Raw genomic sequence first — 27,860 nt, forward strand, 5'->3', positions numbered from 1 at the left:
ACAATAAATGCAAACAACAATTAAAGCATACGTAGTAGTAGTGTATAGTAGTAGTGTAGTGTATATAAATAAGTAAAATAAAACAACGATTATTTATGACAATAGTAAATATTATATGTAATAAAATTATTCGTATTGTCTCTAAGTATATAATAGTAATACAATTTAATAATAATAATAAATAGAGAATGGCTCTATTTATTATTATTATTAAATTTTATTACTATTATATACTTAGAGACAATACGAATAATTTTATTACATATAATATTTACTATTGTAAATTACTCCCCAACAGTGGGAGTACTCCCCAACACTGCATCTTACATGCAATAAATAAACGGAATATAATCGTATACTAAAATGCGTCATTGACGTCGTCTTGGGACTTTTATTTTGAAGAGACTTTTCCACATTCCACATCGTTTCTTGTTTTGGAGGGAGTATCAAAGGGAAGGAAAATACATGAAGAAACAGAAGTCCTCATATGTTTATATTTTGATTTCATAAAAATATTCTTTCGATAGTAAATTCTTCAAAGAGTGATTTTAAGTGTGTCCTCCTAAAGGAAGATATTTTCGAATGGCTAGAATTTGTTGTCATTTGTCCTAAACTGGCATAGAACCGACAACCGTGTGTAAAACGTAATTTTAGCCGGGTGCTCGTCCGTGTCAGTAAGATGCAGAGGACTGTGCCCAGCCTCCCTCTGGCGCCCTCGGTGAAGGTGAAGCTCATCAACGCGGGTTTCCAAGTGGCGTCAGATTTGATTGACATGCGTCCTCTTCAGCTCTGCAAAGGTATTTATTTATGAAAATAGCACAAAAGTACTTTTTCGTACCGCCTCAAAATGATCACAGTTTACTAGAAAGGTTCAACTGAATCACATTTTTGTTATATCTGTGCTTGTTTCGCTCACAGAGGCAGGTATTTCACAGGAGGAGGCAGTGGAGGTGTTGCAGATGTTGAGGGATGATGGCCAGCCTCACCAGCAGAGAGCAGCAACAGAGAGCCTAACAGCTCTGGATCTCCTGCACCAGGAGCAGGCTCTGGGGAGCATTGTGACGTTCTGCTCAGCCCTGGATGATGCCCTAGGAGGGGGCGTGCCTGTGGGAAAGACCACTGAGATCTGCGGGGCCCCTGGTGTTGGAAAGACTCAACTTTGGTATGGAAGGAAATGGATTATAAAATGTATAGTGCATCTTAAATTCAAATGTCTTGCTAATATGTGGCACATATTTCAAAAAGTGCTATGTGCCTTAAAGCAGAATAGATGTTTTTTTTTCCTTTTTTTCTTTTAAAGCATGCAGCTTGCTGTGGACGTCCAGATTCCTGTGTGCTTTGGAGGTCTGGGAGGAAAGGCACTGTATATAGACACAGAAGGGAGTTTCTTAGTGCAGCGGGTTGTTGATATGGCAGAGGCAGTCGTGCAGCACTGCACCCTCCTGGCAGAGGATACAGGTCTGATTTGAGTATTTAAGCTAAGTTGGGATGTCTAAATGTACGTTTAGAAAAATAAAATGCTTTATGAGCGCTTCAGACCTAATATTTTTCAACTTTACCTGTAGTTTCATGCACATTTGAATTCATTTTTGAAACACAAAATGTATAATTGTCAAATAATCTGTCTTTGCTTTTCCTCTTAGAACAGAGACAGGCTTTAGAGGAACTTACTGTCGAGAAGATCCTCTCAAGTCTCTTCTTGGTCCGTTGCCATGACTATGTAGAGCTGTTAGCTGAGGTTTACCTCCTACCTGACTTCCTTTCTGAGCATCCTGAGGTGAAAATGAATAATCAGGACTGCTGCTAAGGACATCTCGTTCAGCAATGTGATATTACTGTACTGCTAATTACATCCTTATATATTACATGTTGTATCATCCAATCACAGGTGAGGTTGGTAGTGATTGACAGCATCGCCTTCCCATTCCGGCATGACTTTGAGGATCTTTCTCAGAGGACTCGTCTCCTAAATGGCCTTGCCCAGCAGCTCATCCAACTAGCAACACAACATAGTTTAGCGGTACTCAGTAAATCTTACTATTGTAACAAAGAATAATGAATAGCAGACAAATCAATTTAAAACAAATTTTTTTTTTGCAGAATATTTATATTTGGTTAAATAAAAATATCTAATATTTAATATTATATGTTTGTGTGACAGTGTGTGTGTCTGTCAGGATGTTTGATAAGGATATATTTAATTCATTATTTTTTTGTAGAATACTCACATTTGGGTAAATTAATAATAATTAAATAAAAAAAATATTTTTCATTTTCATTTAATTTACCTTGTAATTTATTTAAAGTACCAAATAACTCAAATTAAATAAAAAAATTATAAATTATAAAAATTATATAGGCATAAAAACATTTAATAAAAATATATACAAAATGCAAAAGAAACTTTAAAATTGAAGTAAAAACTGAAATTATATAATTAAAATCTAATTTAAAATATTTACAAGAACTGTAATAGCATATCAATAATACTAAAATAATGCTCGTCTATCTCTCTATCTATGTTCATAAATAAAGAAATATATATATATATATATATATATATATATATATATATATATATATTAATAAAAATAACTAAATTTGGTTTCCATGTGGTCTTAGGTTGTTTTGACCAATCAGATGACGACAAGAGTTTCAAATGGCCAATCTAAGCTGGTTCCTGCATTAGGTAAGACATAGCAGATATTCATTCAGTGTATTTTCTTTAACATATTCATCAACGTAATAACAATTAAAATTCACACTTCAGGTGAGAGTTGGGGTCATGCTGCGACGCAGAGGCTCATCCTGCACTGGGAGGGACTGCGAAGGTAAACACAAACACTTTTAATTTGCTAATTGTGTGGGAAGGTGTTTGTTTTTTTGTTGTTGCTGGATTAAGTCTTTTAAGTTCACTCAACCTGTCCTGACACAGCAAAAACTGGCTTTAGAAAATAGAAGCTAACATCTGTGAGGTTCTCAGCCAAATGTATTTTCTGGAGAGAGAGAGAGAGAGAGAGAGAGCGAGAGTATGTTGCATAAACTCTTTACCCTTCACCTCCGTGGGTGATGGAATGAATCACTTTAAACAAGTAGCTTGCTTTGCCTTTTGTAGCCAGACCTGATTCATAATGCATTCTGCATACCTGCCAGTCTATTACTCTGTAGCAGCAGGCAGTAGAGATGCACAGAGAGCATCTCCATCATGCTTTCTCGTCTCTTGCCATAAAGTTGAAGGTCTTCCCGCTGGCTGTACAGTTCAGCCTCCCTGCATTTGAATTGCCGCAGACCCTCTTGCTTTTTAAACCGAGCCGACAAGGTCAGAGAGGCAGAGAATGTGCACTCTGCAATGGAAAAAAAAAACAGGTCATTTTATGCATTTCTCCCCTGTTCACTCTGTGTTTAGGCTTGCCTCCCTGTACAAGTCTCCAAGTCAAATGGAAGCCACAATCCAATATCAAATCACAGTAAGTTTAACAGTGGGGAAGATATGAGGAAAATATACATGCATATATATTTCCTTACATTTCTCTCTATATATATTTGTGATCTCACACAGCTCCAGGGTTTTAGGGATGCCCCAGATGAACCCAGACCTACTCCTGCTTCGTCTGCAGTCTCATGTCCTTCAGGAAACCACAGCAAACGCCCTCGAATGGAGGATCTGTCTTGAGGATGTATTGCAGACCAGGTTGCTTTTAAAAGCTGTAGGACGCCACTTCAAAACTCAAAATGTGCTGAGAGAAAAAGAAAGCATCATAGCAGGAATGCACAAAAATGTATATATTATATAAAAGCACAACAAGGGAGGGTTAGTTCTTGGATTATTATTGAATAAATTACAGTATATTGATTGTTTTTGGTATTAGTGGATTAATAAGTGTATCCAATATTTCTCACCAGACAATCCGAGAATGTTACAATTCATGTGGAAACACAGAAAATGCACACCTATTCCAAAGTGACCAAAACTTTCCAACTTAAACTGGTTGATGGACCAGGTTAAAGATCATACATTTATACAAATATTAAAAGCTATTCTTGGTGTTCATTATTCTCCAACACTTTACTTGGATAATATTCTGTATATAATAAATGCAAAATTGTTTTTGTGCCGCTTCAAGTGCTAGTGATAAGTCAAACTAATGGACAATCGTCAGTCGTTAATCATGTCACCTAATTCACACAAACCCAGACTTTGTGCCATAATATGCAATTAACTCAATTTGTAATAGTGTATTGAATAATTTGGCCCTAATGAACCCAGTGAGAAGGTTTTGTTGTGTACATTGTGTTGCACAGGTCGCATCAGAATGACTTTCTGCCATGATTGATGCGTGAGTGACAGTATAGAGATAAAGAGTTTACCGCTCACATTCACCTCCAAGTAACATTAATAACTTAGCCGCAGATTGTGCGGGTTCAATATCAGTATATCATCCAGGTTCATTCACTCCCAGCGTATATGTGTGAGGTTCATCGCTCTAATTGAATTATACACTGGGAAGCCAGCATTACATCAGCACAAAGATAAAATATGAGCACTTCACCTCATATTTCCTTGGCTGGCAATGGATAGTTGAGACACCCGGCCGAAGAACAGACTTAAATGCTTTATGTTCATGTGGGAAGAAGGGGACATTGGGTACTTGATGTTTTTAACCTCTGTGTTAGACACATGAACAGATCATGATTGAAGAACTGCTTGTGACAGAGTGCTGGACTAATAGGATTACATCATTTGTCATGGCTGGTTTAAGATGGGTGACTGTCTGGATGTGTCCTAACAGGCTCTTGGCCTCAGGCTTTCTCAGGTGAGGAGGAAGGTACACTAGGTATTCCTACACTGCTGTGCAACTGTCATCCTGGGTCACTGCATCACACCTCGCTTAACCTTAAGACTTATAATTTTGAAGATGAATATGACAGGTTAGACTAGCTGACTATGAATACAGTTTCAGATTGCTCTATACAGGCAAGGCTACACTTTGTTGTTCTTTACAAATATGCACCATGGTAACCAGTTTAGAAATACCGTTGTCATTACTCACTTCAAAAGCTTTCATAATTTTTCTGTCATTTTCGTTACCTAGCAATAGCTGTGGTAACTATGATATTTTGCCAGGAACTGTGGTTACCCTACAATTTTGAAAGCATTAATACGGTGTTGGATATTATCAAAGACCCTCTGTCATTTTTATAATGAAAAATCTGAGCTCTATTTCTGTCATTTGAATTCCTCTGAAATAGCTGTAGTTGTCTAACCGTAATATGTTGTGTGAAAATACAACCGTACATTAATGAAAGGGTTAATTTTGCCTTTTAACGAACATGTTCTAAAACAAATAATCCTTCAAACTGTGTTAGAAGCTTTTAGATTTTTTCCTGTCATTTTAATGGTTAATGATAGTATCTGGCATCCCTCAGTATCAATAGTGTGAACTTATAGCAAATATGGGATCCCCAACCAGCAGTTAAATATATTTTCAGGTGTTTTTTTCTGTCATTTTTTGTCTCAGCAGTAGATGACTATATGTGCCTAACTATAGCTTCTATATTTTGTTAGAAAATTAATTAGGCTGATGCATTCTTGAAAGGGTTAATTTTGCTTTAATAGGATCTAGCAGCCCTGGCTGAACTAACAAGGCATGTCCTAAAACCACAGTAAATATAGGATATCTTTTAAGCCATGTAAGAAGCTTTTAGTTTTTTTTTCTGTCATTTTAATGTTAAGGGTTAAATTTCTGGCAACCCACCGCTGAACTAAGCCTGGGAGCGGAACAGTTAATTCCCAGCAATGATGTGAAATCTACAACACTTGTTATTTTTAGCTTAAGCTCTGATGTCCTATATACAGGCACACAGAACAACACTTACCGAGTTTTCTCACTCATAAACATTTTCTCTAAGAGCTCTGTCGAAGTAAACCGTGGCCGTTTCGATTAAACGATTAAATATAATTGTTTCATACGGCGTCTGAATCAGTCTCTCAATAGATTAGGCTACTAGTATAATTGCCTAATTAGATTTTAATAATACCCTAATGTGCATCAAATTTCTGAGGCCTAGCCACCATAGATTTCTAGTGACAGTTTTGAATACATTGATATTGGGGCCATTAAGAATATTCACTTGGCTAATCATTTTAGCATTGGCAGAAAAAGGTTATATGATCCGTTTAAACAGCTAGATAACGTCGAAACTTACTCGAAGTTGTGACAAATTAGGTCTTAAAAATGCCGACAAGTCCAAATCCAGCATTAAACACGAAGCATATTCTGGTTACGTCACATGGGTTTTGGGTTTTGCAGACGTCATACTTTCACGCAGCAACGACATTGATGTAGCGCGCATGACGGACCTGCGTCTACTGGAAAGTTATTTATACCAAAAATGTATATTCTCACACTATGACTGTTTTAAATATAGTCCGAAACGTGCCCGTAGCATACTTTTTCATGTTCTTTCCCCCAATATACAGATCCTTTTTTTGCGCATTAAAAATACAGACAACCCCCACGCAAAAATGACTAAATTGCATACGAAATGTAAAAAGGTAAAATGACTAAATGATAAAAATATGAATGGGAAAAAAAACCGAGGTTTTGGAATACCTATTGTTTGAATTATTTAAGCTTTAATTACGTTTTTAAAAATACAAAATGTATTAAAATAACTAGATAAGGTTAAGATACTTTATATAAAATAGTTTTGACATACAGGAATGAAGCCACTCGTGTCACGTGACTATTTACCCCATGTAAATTAAGCGTTCTGTGAAAAACAGGCTGCATCATCAGTTTAGACCCTTTAAAGTCAATAGTAGGATACATTTCCGTCACAAATATATGGAATCAAATGGGTTAATTGTAAGGTTAATTCGCCGCCCTCCTCTCCATGCCCCGCCCCCGTTTGACGTCACGCACGTCTGTTGCGCGAATCCCTCTCCGTTCACACGAGCGCGCGCCCTCCCCAACTCGCGCGACTACAGAGTCGCTGCCTCCAGCCTATGATTCAAAGTAGTGTAGACTTCTTGCCCGGCTCCAGCTGTCTCTAGTCTCTCCAGGAATGAGAAGCGATGGCCAGCTCTGCCAACGAGGAGAAAACATTCAAGAGGTTCTTGGAGCTCTTCTTGCGGGAGATGAGGCCACCTCTCCAGGAGGACGTACCTCTACCGATGCGCCCCTTGACGGACCTGATCTCGGAGGACGAGGTGGAGGGGGAATGTCTCGACCTGTGTCTCCAGCACCTGTGTAAATAGTTAAGTACCGGTGCACCTTCGCGTTTCATTTGTTTTACTCACTATGTGCGTGTAGCGGTTTTATACCGCGTGTTATATGGCATTAAGTTTGTAAACATTAAAGAGCTCAAGGGTAAAAACGTGAGGGACGAAGGACAAAAGGAAACTAATTCCTGCTCCGGTGTTCATGCAGCTGAATTAACCTGCAGTTATCTGCGTGTTTGTGCGTGAGAAGCACAATGTTTCATCATGTCGTTTAGGGAACTTAATTTAACAGCTCAAAAATGTATCGTACAATTTCAACGTGCGTAAAGTTTAGGTCTGGCCACTTAAAACAAAACAATATGAGCGTTTTCAGATTGGTAGTAGTTCATGTGCTCCGCCAGGATATCGTCCACAGGTGTGACACTAATTTTAATATTTGTATTATTACTATATTGTTTCATTATATTATTGATATTATTACAATGCTAGAAAAAAGAAAAGAAAAAAAAGACTACTATTACAGTCATTCTGATATGAAATACATTTTTCATATAGGCTATTTTAGTACAAATGCAAGCAGATTTTCCAGTCCATATTGTAGTCCATTTAATTTTTTTCTGAATAGGCTACACCCTCCGTTCTCCAATGACCCCTGTAGTCCTCTGATGGGGGACGAGCTCCTGTATTCCCCACATTTACGCAGCGCTTCATTATAATAATTCTGACGCTAACATTTCCTTTGTGATAAATTATCAATATTTTTTGATCTGACACGAGTGCATGCTTATCAGATCGTAATGTGAGCGAGCATACAGCATCCACGTCGTCTGTATCAAGACGATTATATAACAGAGCACGACTGCTTTTGATTCCATGCATGTTTCATGCACACCGTTACCTTTTTCTCTCAAGATGTCGGCAGCTGTGTGTGCCATCGCCATATGCTGCGACACACCTGTCTATACATTCATCGCGAACAGCCTTGTCCTAGTGTAGTGAAGAGAGCAGTGTGGTCTCGCGGTGTTTTGGATTCTGGGCGAGATCTGTGGGAAGGGGTTACGTTTGATAAACAACGTCATTGGGTTGCTATAAATAGCCCATTCAAACCATGCAGAATCTTTATGAGCATTAAATACTCATACATACAAATCTAATGGCTCAAGTGATAAATGGCTGCGCAAATAGCTGCACACTTCCAGAATCAGGATGTTTCTGCTGTGCTTTATTGATTTCTCACGTTTCATTTTTTTTTAAGTTTAAACCTCGTCTGTATCCATTTTGTGACTAATATATATTTTGCATATGTGGTTACTTTTTCCCTGCACGTGTTTTTCTAGAAGAGTAGAGAATATTCCGAGAATTGTTAGAAACTGAATATAATTTGAATATTCTGAATGTTGTCGGGCATTGATTATTAACAGAATATTTAGAATATTAATTTTTTTTACATATGAAGTAATTATTGATTGATTAGACATTGATTATAATCTCAGTATTGTGCATATTTTTAGAGTGATATGCATTTGAATATTGTTAGATATTAAATTTAAATATCCAAAATTTCATTCAACATTAATATGAATATTCTTAATTTTATTGGACATGATAATCTGTGTACTATTAAATGCTGTTTATAAGAATATTAAGATTCGTGCTCAATCAATAGCTCCTTATTCGCACATGATGAGTATAACCTTTTGACCTCTAGTCAATTGTAATAATTGTGACGCTTGTCTTAATCCTTATCTTAATCCTGTGTGAATCCCAAATTTGTGAAGTTAAAATTCCAAAAATTGCAAATTACCTAGAATATTTGGCTGAACTCGTCCTGTGATAATATTAGTCCTGTGCGAATCAGCATCTCTGTGATTTGGCAGGGTTGTGTATTATTTTTTCAAGCTTTATGTTTCCTGTGTGCATTTTTAGTGGGTTGCACGATAAATATCGGCCGATAATTAATGCGCATCTCGTCAGTAAAGCCTGCTCTCTAATCAGTGGTAAACTCCATCAGGTGCATGATTTCACATAGAGCTGCTGTTACTGCACAGAGCCGATGATAACTGACAAGTGCGCAGCTTGTCAGTTAACAACGGCTCTGTTTTGATAGTATTTTGGGTGCTGGGTTATATCCCTATACACCATACTACTACATCATTTGCCAAAGAGAAAGCTAAAAACAGTCAGTAGAGCAAAAACAAAAGAATGGTCAGATGGAGATGGATGACATGTATAGCAGGAAGATTCTTCTGTTTACTATATGTAATGTTACGCAAAGCCTACATAATATCCAGGAAACAAGTCAGTAAATTTGAGTAAAATCACAGGCTTTGCTTGTCCTGTGCAAATGCGCCATTCGAAATTCAGATGTGGTGGTGTGGGGGGGGGGGGGGGGGTTCTAAAGCACACGACGTCCTCAGATAATATTTGGATATGTCCTTTAATGCATTTGCTCAACCAGCTCATATTTGGACCAGCCTATACAGATCTACACTGTGTTTGTATCTGACACACTCTGACCACCTCACAAAGAGGTTATTGTTTTCTGTGTTTGAATTTCATTCAAATGTCAGCAACAGGCTGCCACGGCCTGCTGTGGAGAATCCCTTTTGCTCTGGCACAAACAAACGCACAAATACAGTCTTTATGGGGAATCACAGAGCTATTTCCCCATTCAGATTTTTGCAGTGCTCAATATACCAATTTCTGTGAAGACACTCCGATGTGAAGGTTTATTCTAGGCTACTGACGCTGACTAATATCTGATCCCCAGGAGAGTGTTATATGGTCATTTCGCCTGAGGTGGATGGATGTCAACCATTTGTCTGACAGTGACCTTAAAGTGAAAAAGATTGATTTAACCCTTTGGTGCTGGAATGCGCAATTATTTTATTGTCAAACCACAGTTAAAGTGGTTTATATGCCTTATTTCACACATTTATGTTCCAGAGTAATGTATCATCTAGCCACATCAGTTTATTTTTATTCTAAACGGAGGCTTGCTCACTTCGCATACTTCGGGACTGAAGCTTCCGCTGCCTGCGTGGTGATTCAGCTGAACGTGTGATTATTTTGTCGCTGGGTTGAAGATCTAATAATAGTCCTAGGAGAAAAGTGGAGATCCCCTTTGTTCTGCTCCCTCTAGAGTGGAGGAAAGGGTGGCTGCGTGTGTATGTGTGGAAAGGAGAAGAAGAAAAAGAGAAGTAAAAATTGATAGGGGAGGTTGGTGATTGCACGGTGAATAAGCTTAGTTACAAATCCAGAGCTCTGATGATGGTGGCAACCTACCAGTGGCGTGACATTTCTGACTTAGGAAGAATGCAGGGTGACATTTAAATTATGTTTTAGTAACAAGATTCGGGAGGAGCGCGTCAGATACTTAGCCTAATCAACACAGGTGGACCACAATCAATAAATACCATAGTATAAATATCAGTAACTTACCTTTATCTATTGACGGTTTATCAGCATCCTTTCTCCACCCCATCTCCTCACTTCGAGTTCACTTTATAAATAGACGGGGAATGGGGGGTACTCTAGGTTCAGGCCATTCACGAGCTCGGAGCCCTTCCCCGGACAGCACGCCAAATACGTATACCATACCTCAGCTAATTATATGTAAGCGTGAACTCATGAATAAGAGCCAATCGATAGAGAAATAGTGACTCGGAAAGACGTATAAACATGAGGTTCATCACTTAAACTTATTTCTTGAAGGTCTGTTTTCCAATATTGTTATATATTGTTCCTCAACAGTCTTTGCTTTGGCACCCAGATTTTTCATTGAGCGTATTTAAGCTGTGTATTTAATTTAATTTAATTTTATTTCCCTGTAGCCACTCAATGATGGAATTCTAAGTAACATCACAGTCTAAATTCTATTTTTTATTCATTTATTTGAATTATTTTACCATGCAACCGGTCAATGATGGAATCCAGAGTAACATCACAGTCTAAATCTTTTTATAAAATTTTTTACCTTGCAACCGTTCGATGGAATTCAAAGTAACATCACTGTCTAAATTTAATTTAATTTAATTGTTTAATTTAATCTTCACCATCAACAATTAATTTGAAAATATTCTGTCTTTTTTAATATATATTTAAAAATATATATGGTTAGTGCTTATTATTATTTACATTTAGCATTTCCCCCCTTCCTTTCAGTCACTCAGTACAATACGAAATGCATAACAGCAGCATTTTAAATATGACGCATTTCATTTGGCAGTATGTTAATTATCTCTCTCTTAATTCAAAATCAAGTTAAACAGGAATACCCATTCTATTTTAGTTGACATTAAACATGATGTTATCAGCAACGTTATCTAACAGCCTGGTTTAGTTGTTGTGCGCTGATAAATGGGGATGTGTAGCGAATGTGAGGCTAAAAATGGAGGTTGGGGAAGGGAGGTTGTTTCCTCCTCCTGTGGGGAGCAGGCCCTCCGAGCCCATGGGGAGTCCTGATAGACACTAATGGATAGAGGACCGCTCTCCTAAAGCTCATTAAACCCCCGTCTCTCACAGCTGTAAACCACACACATATGGGCGACGTACACAAAGCTACACAAAACAGACACATACATGCATACCCACGCACAAAAGACGTGCGACAGACACACACAGCCCAAGGGAGCGGCTATGGTAATGAAACAAACGGCACACTACACCACACAGCTGTGTCATGAACGATAGAATCAATGATGGAGGAAATATCGGTTGCAGAGGGAAGGATTTGCATGTTGTAGCATCATGTGCAGCATTCACTCATCTGTGATGGCAGGAGTTTCCCCTTTTTGTTTTTTTTTGTACTTTTTTATCATTAAGGGTTGAATGTTTTGAAGAATGTAAGCTTCTGAAAAGACATTTAAACACTGAATCACATTGTATGCATATTAAGTAATGCACAGAAATAGGATCATAAACACCTTTATAATATGGGATTTCACTGATAATCTTGCTTGTGTATATTTTTGGATTCAGAATGGATTCTTGACCTATTTATGATATTTCTGTAGTGCTTTTTGGAGCTTGAAATGCTTGAAATGCTTATTTTTTGTAAAAGCTTACAACATTTTGTTTGGTACAAATAATTTTTGCTTGAACTGTCTCTTTAACCGCCGTCCTCTCATAAATTCTTCATCATCAGTGTTTGATCAGCATCCGCATCGGATCGTTCTCTGATGTCTGGTCATGACAACATCGATCCAACAATTAAGGAAAACAAATAGATGTGTCAGTGTATTGTTTCCATGCGGAGCAGACAATGTATCTGTGGCCAGGTGTTGTCTAGATGAAGGGATGCTATTTTTCATCTGGGTCAGTGTGGCCATGGGCGCCCTTGGCATGGCATTAGAGTATGGTCCCTCTTCAGACAGGCACTGACAGCAGCTGCGCTTCAGATGATCGCTGTAGCCCGTTCACCCAGCCCCCTCCCGCTCCGATCACATCCAGACTTTCTTTTGTAGGGCTATAATCACATTTAGATTTATTTCAAGCTCCATAAAGCGTCTATTGTGTGCCATCAAAATATATATTTGTAACAATAATTGTATTTGTTTTTATTTACATTTATCAATATCAAGCTGTTTACAATTTTAATCAAACTAATTACATGATATGTTGCTTTATTAATCACGGATGTTACTGTAAGGTACTAGGTTGGTACCATATTGGTAATCATGAACTTTTTCTGGTAACACTTTACATTAAGGTCCCATTAGTTAATGTTAGTTAATGCATTATCTAATCTAAACTAACAATGAGTGATGCATTTGTTACAGTATTTAAAACATTTGTTGTTGTTTCTTAATAAAAATAAATGTTAGTTTATTTAATCCCAACTCAGGTCTATTAAATAATATTACCAGATGCAGCTTTTGATTTTAATAATAATTGTCTTCTCATGTTAAAATTGACATAAACTAATGCTTAAGCATTTTTCAATGTTAATTCATGTTAACTAATATAGTTAATTAATGAGTCGTAAATAGTCAAAATGTTTTTTTGTTTTGTTTTTTATTTTACATTTTGTTTTGGCTGATACTAAAAATGCAACTGTTCATTCTCCCAGTTTTTACATTGTTACATGTTTTTTTTTTTTTTTGGGTGTTTTTGAGATGCTCATAATTTAAAAACAGTATAAAATGTGACTTAAAATGTTGTCTTGCCTAAATACACTTGTAGCATTTAAAATAATTAGATTGTGTTTTGTTTTTATCTATCTATCTATTTGTCGCAATAATTTGTACTTATTGCTCTATGTCTACAGATGTTCATTTTTGTCTGTTTTGTCATTTTTAGGACTCCTTGAACATGTCAATGTCCTAAAGATTACAATTAGTTTTTGAAGAGTAGTAACCCAAGAACACACGTTATGAATGCATTCGACAAGCAAAGTATGTAGAGTACGTCACTTGTCCTTTGCACGCTCTGAAGTGCTCAGAATACCATCAGATCCTTGCAACATTTGAAACCCCTGCGGCTCGCCTATTGCCTGTAATAGAATTTCATTTCTGAGTAATAGCTTGCAGCTGAAGCCACAAAACACAGTGAGGAATATTTGATCAATAAATCAATCCAGCTCATTGCCTCCCCTAGGCCTCTAGGCCTGTGTGTTCATCTCCACTGTGATCAGACCTGACACTTAAGAGAAGCGAGTGTGGCTCCCCTCAGCTTGTTTTCATTTCAGCTGACGGCAGAATGAACTAGCCTCCGCTTCGACAGTCTATATGGACAAATTTAGAACTGCACTGGGACAAACAAGGCCGACAGCAGTGGCCAAGGAGAGAGAGTGAGTGAGAGAGATGCTCCTCAAGGATTCACAAATCATTACTTATAAACCATCATTGGCATCCGTAGCCGTTATTTGCACTTCTGAATGATGTTTTCTGGGCCAGATATTAATTAGGACTCGACTTAAGGTCTTCTCTCTTTTTCGTTTTTCCCTAAATGTGCCTCTTGGGAGGTCAGGAGTGGATAAGAGAGAGCTGAAGACCAGATTGTCTTGTCTTTTTTTTCACTGTTCAGAGATCTGGATGCTTCATCTCAAAGGGGACAGTGTGTTCAAATGCCAAAGCTGTCCGTAAAAATGTTGGCTTGAAGCATTTTGAGAGCAAAAGCTACCATTGTGCGTTTTGATTCCATTGTGCATGTTATTTCAGAGCTCTTCTCCAGATTGGGGTTAGTGTAATGTGCTTTAATACGTAGGATTTTCATTAAATCAACAAGCTTTTATCTGTCCATCACAAAAGGAAAAAAAAAAGCACCTGTGCCAGGTTATGTAAGCCTTGGACCACAAAAACCTGAGCATTTACAGCATTGTGCAACATTCTCCTGACCATAAAGCTGCCAGCAGCATCTCCCTCACAGGTCCTCCAAGGTTGTATCTTCCTGCCTGTTTTTCATTTGTTTAAAAGAGGTCTGTCACCTCCTCTCAAACTGCTGGCTGGCTAATTGAATGGAAATATGATTGATTCCCCGCTTCTCTGCAGTTGTTGCGCAATTAAGCTGAGTGGGTTGGACGGGGGCTCGTTTTCATTCTGTTTGGTGCTGGCATGCCCAGGTGCGTCGTGCAGTTCGCTGCACTTTCAAAAGGCAAAGTTCACCCTTTAAGAAGAGTAGTGGGTTTCAAATAGCAAAGCTTTGAAACCTTTAATCAGGTATGGCATTTGGTAGAATCACTGTGGTGTCATTATGTTCTTTTCAAGAATTTTGCATTCATAAGTCATTATATAGTACATTAGGGATGTAATGTCAACTAGTTGTCCAACAACTAACTCGTTTTTTTGTGACATTTAGATTTTTTCGTTTTGTTGTAAAGTATATTTATGTTTTGATTAGTGTCCTGACATTGAGAGAATGTCCTAGGAACTAAGTTAGTCTAGAGATGGACGATATATATCAGCAGCTTATATAGCTCTCTCTATTGTTATAGATTTAATTATTTTTGTAGTAGGTTGGTTGACCAATAATGGATATTTAATTGTTTCTGCAATCTTGCCTATATATAGCAGTAACTTAAAGGAATGGTGATAGTTTATGATAGGAAAGTTCTTCTCTAAAACTCTTCTCTAAAACTCTTTAAAAGCTTTTCAAGAGCACATATTGGCATTAGTTACTGGTTTAGTTACTATAGCAGATTTTTGAGTTTGTTCAAACAAACCAATATCCAAGAGTAATTAATTTACTCAAACAGTACACTGTGAAGAGAGAACTGAAGATGAACACAGAGACAAGCCAGATAATGAACGAACGATTGACTCTATTGACTCAAAGTATTTAGATATTTAAATTGTTATTTCTATTTAAAACAATTTTTTTTAAAGGATAGCTGTAAATTATGGCAAAAATGTAACCCTTTAGGAGCAACTATCTCTTAAATAGCTTTTTTTCATTTTAAAAGCATTTTAAAATCTTTAACTTTGTACATTATAGTGTTGCGATGCCTAAACTTTTTTTTTTTTATAAAATTTGTGTTTTGCATTCTACCATGAGCATCACAAAGGGGACTTTTAAAAAGACCTGAGACCTCTGAATTCGGTTTCATTTTGTTGCCCACTTTTTAAGTAAATGCCTTCTATAAACATAATGAAAGATCATGTGATCCTAATTTTTACAATGTTTCTTTAAAGGGATAATTCACCCCAAAAAATTCTGTTATTAATTACTCAGCCTCATGAGCTTCGTTAATCTTTGGAACACAAAGATATTTATGATGAAGTCTGAGAGCTTTCTGACCCTACATAGACCACAATGCAACTGACACTTTTAAGGCCCTGAAAGGTAGTAAGAACATCGTTAAAATAGTCCATGTGACATCAGTGGTTCAACCTTAATTTTATGCAGTACACAAATAAAACAAATTTTTTTTAAATTTTTCAACTTTTTCTGCTCTTCTGCACAAAAAGTATTCTCCTACAGTAGGTTGAACCATTAGCCGTGTTTCCACTGTCGAGCTTAAAGCGGGTGTGCTAGTGCTTACCAGGACCAGTCGCATTTCCACTGTCACTGCCGGGGCTTGATCGTACTTCACCAGGGCTTCTTCGGGGCCAACGGCCAGGGTTTTTTGGCCCAATGAAAACCTTGGGCCAAAGCGGGCCAGCTGGGACTAGAGGAGGGGTTATGAACAAAGACGAAGTTTCTCCGCGTCTGGAAAGCGTCTGCGCTGCAGATCATTCCAGAAAGATAACAGCTTTAACAGCAGCATTAAAGACTTTTAAAATAAGTTGAGCTCAAAACTCACTCTTAGTTAGCAGCAAGTGTTTGAAATAACTTGATCCGATGTGGATTATAATCACTAAACAAGGCAGAAATTTTTTCGAAGCGATGTAAAACACTATGCACGACAAACATTAATGTTACCATGGTAACCATGGTAAATGCAACCACTTGGAGAAATCAGATGTCAGCTTCTTATTTTCTATCACAATTGTGTATTTATTTAGTAACATGTTTTATGTCGTCTTTTCTTGAGAGTTTAGCTCCATGTAGCATAGCCTATCATCAAAATATTATAATGATTTTTGTTCTGGAGCTTTTATAAAAATAGAGAGTCAAGCGCTGCGGATCATTTCAGAAAGATAACAGCTATAACACCAGCAATAAACACTTTTTTTAAAATAAGTTGAGCTCAAAACTCACTTTCAGTCAGCAGGAGTGTTTGCAATAACTTGATCCGATGTGGATTACAATCACCATACAAGGCAGAAATATTTAGAAGCGATGCAAAGACTGTGCATGCTGGGCATTAACATTACCATAGTAAACATGGTAAATATGACCGCTGGAGAAATCACATTCCAGCTTCTTATTCTCTATCATAATCGTATAATTATTTAGTAACTTATATTATCTGTTTTAAGTCTCGTCGCGAGAGTTTAGCTCCACGTAGATTATCATAAAAATATAATAATTCTGTTCGGGAGCTTTTTTAAAAATAGAGATATTATCATTCATTTTAAATGTGACGTATAGGCCACTTTGGCTACAAATAAATAGAAACAGACTCGACTGAATAAGCAGGCTTAAAAATAAATAAATAAAATATAAATAAATGGTTTTCTGTGTGATTAATTTTGAGTCCTGATAAATTAATTCATTATGATCAATCACTTATTCTATAGTAAAACATCGATGTTTTTGAATTTGAATATTTAACAAAGCATGCAAACAAACGGCAGCTTTTATCATGTTCGTGTGTGATCGCGCATGTTCCAGTGATTGATTTTTTTTTAGTGTTCTGATAACTGCTCTTTGTCGGTGAAATGATGGGGTTGCGTTAACGTTGTTCCTGAGAGGCGTGTAAAGGGCTTGTTTTAGTGACGGGCAGTGGTGCTTCAGGCTCGAATATGGAAACCCTGCACTATTTTGGCATCGGTGCTACTGGCCTGAGGCTATTAGTCCTGCCTGGCCCGCTTTAAGCCCTGGCTCACACTGGCCCGACAGTGGAAATGCGGCTATTGATGTTACATGGACTATCAATATTCTTACTACCTTCCTGGGCCTTGAATGTGGTATAAATGTAATGAAGCATGGAAGGTCTTGTGGGCTTGGGATGAAATGAGGGTGAGTAATTAATGACAGAATTTTCATTTTTGGGTGAACTATCCCTTTAAGACTGATCAGTCATATAGACATTCAGGCAAGCACTGTTTCTTATGCCCAAAGCAAGATTTGTATCTTTACCCTTAAGTATGTTCCCCTCGCCCCTCTCTCTCTCTCTCTCTCTCTCTCTCTCTCTCTCTCTCTCTCTCTCTCTCTCTCTCTCTCATTCTTCGGCTCTGTATTGTGCTGACCAGTCCTCCGAGCAGGGCTCTCCTGGGATGGAAAACTACTTGCTGTGGTAATCCCTTAATCATCAGGCCTGCCCCAGTGCTGCACTTCTTGCCCTTCCTCCAGCGCCACCAGACTAGTGCCAGCGCCACATGGCTTGGCCTTCTCAATACCCTTTTTAGCACAGGATCCCCCCAGCACTGTCTTCCTTTAGCTCAGGTTCTGCAATAAAGGGCTTTGTTTATTTAGCCCTCCAGCGGAGACACCATTCATTTAACATTCTCAGAGATCTGCAGGATCTAAATTGTCCCATTGCAATATCGTTGAGGTCAGAAGTGATAGTCATGCACACAGTGTTCAGATTATCTTGATGTATGATAAAAGACACCAGTGTTCAATAAATAATGCAATCTATTAATAATAATAACAACAAACCAAGTACACCAATTAATATATGTGCTTTTAGGGGTCTTGATACAATATAGTTTGTAGTTCATTTTATGGTCACAGATGATAGCTAATTAATTTGAATATAAGAAAAAGTAGCATTGCACAAAAGCCCTAAATAATACAGTTCAACATATGCTAGATATTTGAGTAATGCCACTTCTTGAATAACAGAGATCTAAGAGAATTAGATTGAATTATTTTCAGTATTTTGAACAGTAAGTTTATTTAATTTTCTTTGTTGTCTCAAGCAAAGTTCCCGAAGGCTTCTTCTCAGAGTTTCTTGCTTATACGTGTACAAACGTGTTCGTATTCAGCATAGAAATCCAAATTAAGCACTTAGATTGTTGCGTTTCTTCTTGGAGTTCTTTCAAGGAAGATGCATCACATGCTTTTCAAGTTCTAGATTTTCTGTTAATGCTAATGAGACACTTAAATGAACTATAATCAGTCTTATTTTAGTATCATTATATACTATGGTGTTTATTAATATGTTGAATTAGCTTTTATTTTTATATTATTCTAATAAGTTTTTCCTTCTAAAATGTTTATTTTATTATATTTTTTGCTTTATTTTTGTTAGAAAAAAGGGTTTTAATAGTTTTAGTTCTAGTTAAAAGTTTTGCATACATTCTGTTGTTTTGCATTTGTAAAAATAAAGAATGTTGAAGGAGTTTGTTTTGTGCTGAGATGCAGTCTTTAAATTGCTTTTTAAATGCCATTTTTGTTAAGCAATATGCCAAAAACTGTAGGCACATTTAATCTCTCTTAATCCTGACACTTGATGTCTCCAATCTGGCTTTGAAAAATTAGTTTCCCTTTTCCTAGTTTTTGCCTTCTCTTCTCTGCTTTAATTGCATTTTCCTCTCCAACTGTTTTACTTTAGGTTCTGTCCAGACCTGCAAATGCTGTAGTTTTGGGGCAATATTTAATTGCAATGGCAAACATAATTTTTGGTGATTGTATCAAGAAACTTTTTGAACACGTTCACTCCAAATCTAAAAGTTATTTTTATTATGAAGCTAGCATTTGTGCTGTTGAGTTGAATTGTAGACTAAGGTTTTGCTGGATAACATATAGTCCCTGAAGTGTTTGACAGGTTATTTTCTCTATTATACAGACCCAACTGGGTATTTCTTCTGGTCTAGATCTAGATCAGATGCACCTGTTGTCCTGTAATGCTGTAATGTTTAACCATAAGTTAAACCTCATTTTCTTCAGTATGGATATGGATCACTGCCCTGAGAAAAGTGTGCTGGTTTCATTTAATAACCTCTGAAGGTGACCTTATAAAGGACAGGAAAAGTGGACTAGCTGGAGTGGATGACCCAATACAGCTTGCTGGTGTGTGTGTATATATGTGTATCCTCTCCCTTGATCATTACTCTCTACCTATAGTCCCTGGGCTGTAGAACTGGGGCTGTGTGGAGGCAGAGCAGTAATGTGACCTACATTACACTGCTTCCCTGGATCTGGAGCTCTTCAGCTCTTCACAGACATGCCATATTCATATTCATAATCCGTTGGAAGCCTAATGGTTAAACATGGGAATGATTCATTGGCATACAAAAGATTTAGACTGGTTTTTGTTTTTTTCTCCACAATAATTTTGGTTCACATCTCTTCAGTGTCATTTTGATACATGTATACCTTAAAGGGATAGTTCACCCAAAAATGAAAATTCTGTCATCATTTACTCTCCCACAAGTTGTCATCTGTCATCTGTCAGCATTTACTCTTTCTCCCAAACCTGTGTGACTTTCTTTCCTCTGTGAAAAATAAAAGATATTTAGAAGAATTTTGGTAATGAAGCAGTTTTGGTTACCATTTTATGGGCCAAACCACCAAAAAATAAGAAATAGTAATACAGTATTAATAATGCTCACCAAGCATAAAAATATAGTAAAAACACTAATATTTTGAGATATTATTACAATAAAAAATATTTATTTTAATATATTTTAAAGTGTTATTCAGTATCACATGATCCTTCAGAAATCATTCTGTACTAATTTGGTGCACAAAAAACATTTTCTATTAATATCAATGTTTGGAACTGATGTCCTGCTTAATATTTTTTGTATAAACTGTTTAAAAAAAATAATAATAAAAAAAAAATAATATATATATATATATATATATATATATATATATATATATATATATATATATATATATATATATATATATATATATATATATATATTTTTTTTTTTTTTTTTAAACAGTTTATACAAAAAATATTAAGCAGGACATCAGTTCCAAACATTGATATTAATAGAAAATGTTTTTTGTGCACCAAATTAGTACAGAATGATTTCTGAAGGATCATGTGATACTGAATAACACTTTAAAATATATTAAAATAATATATATATATCTTGAGAATTCTTTGCTGAATAGAATGTTTAGAAGAACAGCATTTATTTGAAATTGATTATATATATATATTTTTTGTACCTTAAAATTGCCTTTACTGCTATTTATTTTCCAGAAAAAAAAAATCTTACCAACCCAAAACTTTTGAAGAGTAGTGCATGTTTGCATTTTTGTTAGAACTTCTGAGGTGTATTTATTAAACCTTTTTGGGAGCACTTGCATATTACTCTTCCCTATATATATATAAACAGAAAAGTTGCAGGTTCCGTCTAAAGTATAGTTGACCTACTGTAGGACCTGAGTCCTAGTTACAGTCCAGTCTTTCAGCACTGTCTCTAGAGGCACTTAACCCAAACCCACTTCTCCATGCTGTGTCAGTGTGAAACAGCATCTCCTAAATGCAAGTCAAATTATTCCATTTGTAAGTGTCTTAAAGTGAGACTATGGCCCCCAGCCTCTGTTATGCGGTGGCATTGTCAGTGCAGTTTTGGGTCATGACATTGATTTCGTTTCAGGTGAAGGAAGGTCAAAAGACCCCTGAGTGACATATTTCAGCTTCCAAGTTGCAGCATGTTTGCAGCTTACATGTCCATGGCTCTACTTGTCTTTAGATAGCTAATCCAATCTACTGTCAGGTTATGTAACACTACCACATCATTATGTTACCATACTGTGTGTATATGAATACTCTATACTGTATTCAAATTGCTTTAAGGTGGTCTTTTTAGGTTTATTGCATCAGGATGATGTATGCAAATGCTCTAATAAGCAACTTGTTGATTAAAGGTTTAGGTCAAATCCTCCTTGGTGAGACAGGCTGTATTATTAGGACTGTTTTGACTACGTCCCTGATAGATGTTGCCACACTGAACATAAGCAACTTGACATATATTATGCTGTTTGTTTAGAAGAATTATCATCCGTGAAAGAATGCAAATGTTAAATGTCATGGACTTCGTTCCATGTTTATTGGATTATGGCAAAGTCCTTTAAAGTATAGACCCCCCCCCCCCCCCCCAGAAAATAATTCTGTAATAATTTACTCACCTTCATGTTGATACAAACTTGTGTGACTTTCTTCTGTGGAGAATTTCTTTTTTTTTCAGTGGTTTTTGTATTTATGAAAGTCAAAAGGGTGCAAAAACTGTCAAAACATTCCTCAGATTATCTTTGCTTGTGTTTCAGAGAAGAAAGAATGACCTGAGGGCAAGCAAATGATGACAGAGTTTTCATTTTGGGTAAACTATCACTTTAACTTTTAGGATGGCACCACCTCAGCCACCTAAAGCCAGGTAAACTCTGTATTATGTGTGATGGAAGAAATTCAATAAAGAAAAGTTTAACTTCACATCTGGGTCAGGACGTGATAGAAATTTTGTGGACATCATGATCCAGTTCTGGCCCATCAAACCCACTTTAGTCAAGCAGCTTAGTGTCTGGCGTTTGGTGTACTATGACAGTGGCTCCTGCCACCACTGAGAAAATCTGCATTATTGACGCCACTGGCATCTACATATTTAATACACTGGCCCCGCTGTTGACTTTCCAGGCTAACGCTCTGCTTGTACACAAAGCCTAGAGCCCCCGCCCCCCTGCCGAGAGACATTCTGCTGCCTACTTGCCACCCCCTCAGACTAAACGACCCCCTGCATCACTTCAAGACTTATTGCATTGGAACATTCATTTCAGTCCAGGCCCTTGTATTGCAGTGTGTGTGTGTGTGTGTGTGTGTTTCAGGGTCTCAGCTTGATACCATGAAGCCCATCGACAGATCGAATTTTTAGACGTTGGTCTTTCATCACTGTTCATGCATGGACAGTAAATCATAGCAATTTCACAGTGGATGTAGGCTGCCATTATTACTAATAAATGCATTTAAATTTCCTGGACTTCATGGTTTTACTACAAGAACGTAATTCCAATTACTAAACATTTGGGGTTGGTATAATTTATATATATATATATATATTTCTAATGCAAAGTGGCAAATTTGCTTACTAGTGTTGTAAGGATGCACACCGAGCTGGTTAAAAATCGATACAAATATATGTTAAACGAATTGCGATACATTTGGAGGTTGTAGTTTTTATGAATGTATGTCTGAGGGGAAAACATTTTTAGAATGTATTTTCTCTTCATCTTGCCTCTGAATAATGCATATTAAAATGTTCCTTAATGTTCCTAAGCGTAGCGCTGCTTTGCTTACATCAGTAACCAAGTAAAAACACTGAATTTCCACTGTTCCGTAAGTGCCACCTGCTGTCAGAGAGCGAATTAGCATTTTCATTCAGCCTGTCTGCTGTTTTTGTTTCTAGCTAAACAGCTCTCCCAGAACAGGTTTAAATAAAACTGCGATCCATGGTTACAAAAATCTAGATCTTTCAGAATCAGTTTTCAATGAGCAATCTTTACAATCTTTGAAGACATAAGTAAGTTACCGCATGTCTGTAATATTTGTCAATAACCAGTATGGTACCAATATATCTTGCATCCCTATAGCTGAATCAGCAGAGCTATGTTTTCATAACGACTTTCTGCTGAAAGATTTCGTAAGGTTGTTTTTCTTTTCTGTCATTTTGTTGTGTCTTCCATACTGTTTCACCAGCCTTTCCAACTCAGTTCTTGACGTCATCGTGACCTCCGCGACCCGGGCGAAACACAGAAGCGGAAAACCACATGAGTCCTATTTTGAATTGCACACCTGTGGTTCTTCTTTACCCTGCTTGTCGTGCATAGTGAGTAAGACGTTTTAGACACGGAAATAGAGATGAGGCACCATAGCTTTTCATACCGCATTTCACAACACTGACAAGAAAAAAGCACACGGTGACAGCGTGGCCCTCTCCGAGTCGCAGGGAACTATTAGCTGACTGAAGATGCTGCATCGGTCCGCCTCTGCAGTGGCCTTCAGTTGTCAGCGTTGGGAGAGTGTACCGCGTGAGAGCTGAGTCATAATAAGCAGTGTGCTGACGAGCAGAGCCACCCCAAAGATCCACGACTAGCCACTGTGTTGCAGGCAAATGCCTCGATGTTCCCCACTCTCTCTGCTAAAGCTCTGAGTCATCTGTGAATAATTTGGACCACCACGGGGCTTGGATTCTGACTCATCACTCTAAACCAGGGTTTTTGGGGGGCTTCTTAGAGTGGGATAACTATAGAGAAAAGTCTAGGCTTTGAAAGAGGAAATAGAAAGCAGCCTCTTGTCCATGTCGCATGCAATCTTGACCTTGTTTGGATCTGTGTTACGTATGAAGTTACGTGTGCTCAGTAGCCTTGAGAGGAAGAGGCTTTGTTGATGGATGCTTTATTATTTTGCCTGTAGATACGTTGTGACTGTGCAGGTTTTTCCTAAGACGATCTTACTGCTCAAAACAACAGATCTGGCAGCTGGTGGATTACATAATCCAGTCTTTGGTCTTAAGGCCACTTATGTCGCTCTCTCATGACTGTTAGTTTGGCTAATTTGACTTGCATCACAAAAATGAAAGCAATATATATATATATATATATATATATATATATATATACATATATATATATATATATATATATATATATATATATATATATATATATATATATATATATATACATATACATATACATATACATATACATATACATATATATATATATACATATATATACATATACATATACATATACATATATATATATATATATATATATATATATATATATATATATATATATATATTTGCTTTATATTACATTTGAAAGTTATATAAAACGTAACAATTTTTTTTTAATTTTTGAAGAAACATCTTTTGAAAATTAATGAGCACTTAGGCTGTCAAGCTTGAAAACAAAGAAGTATCTTGCATGAACTATTGTTGTGTTCATGGTTTTATTTGGCTTTTTTTCTTTTTTTTTTGTGAATTGATTTGTTCATGAATTGAATTAATTTGGTTCTCAAGTTCAACTCATGAATTTAAATCTGATTTAGGGATTCATTCATGCTGGGTTAACATTGGTTATCCAACTGGAGATGACGACTTTATAATGCCTAATAACTTTAAGTTTATTATATTTACACAAAACTGTCACATGGATTCTTTTAGAAGCTTATATAAACACTACTATTCAAAAGTTGTTGGTAAATTTTTTACTTTTTTTTTTAAAATAAGTTTCTCATGTTCGCAAAGGCATCAATCAAAAATACAGTAAAATGGTAATATTGTGAAATATTCTTAGAATTAAACATTTTAATTTAATTTTAAAATCAATTTATTCCTATGACATCAAAGCTGAATTTGCAGCAGCCATTACTCCAGTCTTCAGTGTCACATGATCCTTCAGAAATCATTCTCATATGCAGATTTTTGGTACTCAATGTTTTTTTTTTTTTTACACCTCAGCTTAAAGGGGTCATATGATGCAATTTCAATATTTTCTTTCTCTTAGTAGTGTTACAAGCTCTTGGTGCACAAAGAAGACCTCTAAAGTGGCAAAGACTAAAGTCTCAAATCCAAAAAGATATTCTATCAAAGTTCAAAGTTAAGACTCTGCCACGCCCCCCTGAAATGGCTCATTCAAGCACGCCCCCACATATCTACGTCACAATGTGGAAATATTTGCGTAATACCACCCAAATGTTCACGCAAAGAAAGAAGGCGTGGTTTCAGTAACCGCAGTTAGTGTTGAAGCAGCCATGTAAGGGAGATGCTGTGTGTATCTAGGCGAAACTAGCAATTTATTTGGCCTTCTGAAAGTATATGCATTTAGGAATCTTTAAGATTACTTACAACAGAACATCAACACTTTTTATGAACGACCATTTTGTGAACCTAGGAGAGGAGGTAATTCTGACTTTGCTAAGACAATCTGGTGCTTCTGAATCAGTTACTGTAAGTATGTTTTGTTATTGAATTATATTGTTTAAAGTATTTGCTATTGAATATTCAAAGTTTTTGCCTCGCTTGTGTGTGTGAGAGAGAGAGAGAGGCAGGCAGGGTCACACAGTGGAGTCGGCTGTCTTAACCATCTGTGGCTTGTGTACTGCAAACACATATGAGATTCATCACTGTGTCTGTCAGGTGACTCTTTTCCCCTTTCAGGCTTGAACTGAGGGTAAAACTAACAACATTATTAACAGTCTTAACATTTAATTTGAAAGATGAAGCTCGCGATTATGGAAAGGGGTGATCCATTACCGACGAAGGCTTGCAGCGTTCGGCAAATCACAATGCACTGGGTCAGTTGGCCAATCAGAGTATTGAGCGCTTGTCGGAAAGAGGGACTTTGTAGAAAACTACACATTTGAGAGAGGCGGGAAACCTATAATAATGTAAAGTATTTGAAAAATAATGTGTCTTTTGAACATTAAAGCATGTCAACGTATTCTGTTACACCAATACACAAAATAATGATCTTTAAAAAAGCATCAAATGACCTCTTTAATATTTTTCTGAAAACCGTGATATTTTTTATTAGGATACCTTGATGAATAGAGGGAAAAGAACAGCCATCATTTATTGGAAATATAAATATTTCTTAACATTATAAATGTCTGTACTGTGATTTAATACATCATTTAATACATCTTTGCTGAATAAAAATAAGCATTTCATTTTTTTTTTTTTTTATCATACTGACCTCACAATTTTGATCAGTACAGAGTAGTTCCCAGTGGACCACTTTTCATGATAATTGTATTTTGAGTTGTTTTTTAAAGCTTGAAAGCCCGTCTGTCTTCATTTTCATTTTATTGAAAAGATTGGTCAGGATTTACTGAAAAAACAAAAAGATCTTTTATGTTCCCCAGAAGAAAGACAGAAATTTGGAACAACATGAGGGTAAGTAAGTGATTCATTTTTGTGTGAACTGTTCCTTTAAACATGAGTGGCAGTTTGTCAGACTGCTTCTATCAGAGTAAAGCCAATTTGTCAATCTTCTCTGTTTACAAGGACAGGTATCAGTGCCCGAAACTCTGTCTGTGCGGTTCGATATGCATGCTGAACACACACACACAGACACACACACACACACACCGTGATTTGACTCTTCCTGTGGCATCAGCAGTGATGCTTTCGACCAGTCAGCTTCCTTCTTTTTCCACCTGGGAAGAAGGAATGCATCAGCGACATGAACCATGTGCTTTCCTCTCTGTTTGTGTGTTTAATTGAGGGAGAAGGGAGAAATAATAGGATAAATGGTTAACTCAGGACACCCCCACTCAAAAACAAACATCAAAACACTCAAACCCTAAATGTACAAAAAGAAATTCAGTTCATTTAGAAGCAGACTGTGGTATGGCCTAGTTCAGTGAACCAAATCCACAACGTTATCACTGATTTACCTGAAATTCAGAGTGAGGTCAAAATGCCCTGTATACTAAAAAGGAACTGCCTGTTCCAAAAAGATACATTTCATTATGCTAGTTTCTAAGAGTGAGCAAACTGCAGTCAACTCTGAACTGAGCAACTTCCACACAGTGCCTCTCAATAATTGTCTCCGGTGTGTAATTAGTCCTGAGGGTAGACTCTCACGAAAATAATTGCATACTTGATTTGGGCTAAAATATAACACACATGGTAATTGAACCTTGTAATATGGGTTTACAGCTCTTTAGATATATGCATTACTCTTGAAGTGCACATCTGATATTAAAACTATGGCTTTTTTTGGTATGCAAACATAACTTTTTTTTTTAATGAGTTTATCAAGTGAGATTCAAAACCTAGTGACTTGGCTTGATGTCTTCTTCCTAGTAGGCAGCTTCCCTCACAGGCATTCTCAATTAAATAAACGTTTCCACACAAATCAGTCACTTATAAGGAATAAGTGACTGATTTGAGTGGAAATATCATGTAACAAAAATAATGTGCGGGTGGCTCAATTCACATTTGATTCCATTAGAGTCTGAGAGAGCAAAATAACAAATATATAACAAATATTTTGTCAAATTCAATTTTCAGATGAGCACTCCACTAAACTGAAACAATCTGGTGAAATTTCACTTAGAAATTAGTCAATTTCACAAATAATTTTAAAGACTTGGCAAGCAACACATTGAATT

General features: G+C 36.7%; 2 protein-coding genes and 1 long non-coding RNA gene across 4 annotated transcripts in view; 2 read left to right on the forward strand and 1 right to left on the reverse strand.

Annotated features, from left to right (window-relative positions):
• The first annotated feature begins 296 nt into the window (after positions 1-296).
• rad51c (RAD51 paralog C) lies at positions 297-4,051 on the forward strand. The gene is made up of 9 exons (XM_026273820.1): positions 297-797; positions 919-1,162; positions 1,301-1,458; positions 1,644-1,777; positions 1,889-2,020; positions 2,623-2,689; positions 2,771-2,831; positions 3,407-3,467; positions 3,560-4,051. The coding sequence occupies exons 1-9, from the start codon at positions 680-682 to the stop codon at positions 3,671-3,673; spliced, it is 1,089 nt and encodes a 362-aa protein (XP_026129605.1). The 5' UTR covers positions 297-679; the 3' UTR covers positions 3,674-4,051.
• LOC113109927 (uncharacterized) lies at positions 1,634-3,632 on the reverse strand. Its single transcript, XR_003293030.1, has 4 exons — positions 3,526-3,632; positions 3,147-3,344; positions 1,867-1,996; positions 1,634-1,772 (listed from the first exon to the last, which is right to left on the reverse strand). It is a non-coding gene; the product is annotated as an uncharacterized LOC113109927 (long non-coding RNA).
• A 2,919-nt stretch (positions 4,052-6,970) lies between the features above and the next one.
• The window catches only part of ppm1e (protein phosphatase, Mg2+/Mn2+ dependent, 1E), a 49,654-nt gene continuing 28,764 nt past the window's right edge, over positions 6,971-27,860 (forward strand). For both annotated transcript variants that reach the window (XM_026273818.1, XM_026273819.1), the window contains exon 1: positions 6,971-7,260. In XM_026273818.1, coding sequence (XP_026129603.1) covers positions 7,079-7,260 — 182 coding nt within the window. In that variant the 5' untranslated portion in view covers positions 6,971-7,078. The remainder of the gene's footprint in view (positions 7,261-27,860) is intronic.

Source organism: Carassius auratus, chromosome 10 (genome assembly GCF_003368295.1).
Source record: "Carassius auratus strain Wakin chromosome 10, ASM336829v1, whole genome shotgun sequence".
In the NCBI taxonomy this organism is placed as follows: Eukaryota; Metazoa; Chordata; class Actinopteri; order Cypriniformes; family Cyprinidae; genus Carassius; species Carassius auratus.

Bases quoted from the DNA above. Each gene is read 5' to 3' on its own strand.
- rad51c (XM_026273820.1), top strand. From the start codon at position 680: ATGCAGAGGACTGTGCCCAGCCTCCCTCTGGCGCCCTCGGTGAAGGTG. The intron at 1,778-1,888 runs GTGAAAATGAAT...ATCCAATCACAG, and splicing joins TCCTTTCTGAGCATCCTGAG to GTGAGGTTGGTAGTGATTGA. The intron at 2,021-2,622 runs GTACTCAGTAAA...ATGTGGTCTTAG, and splicing joins CAACACAACATAGTTTAGCG to GTTGTTTTGACCAATCAGAT.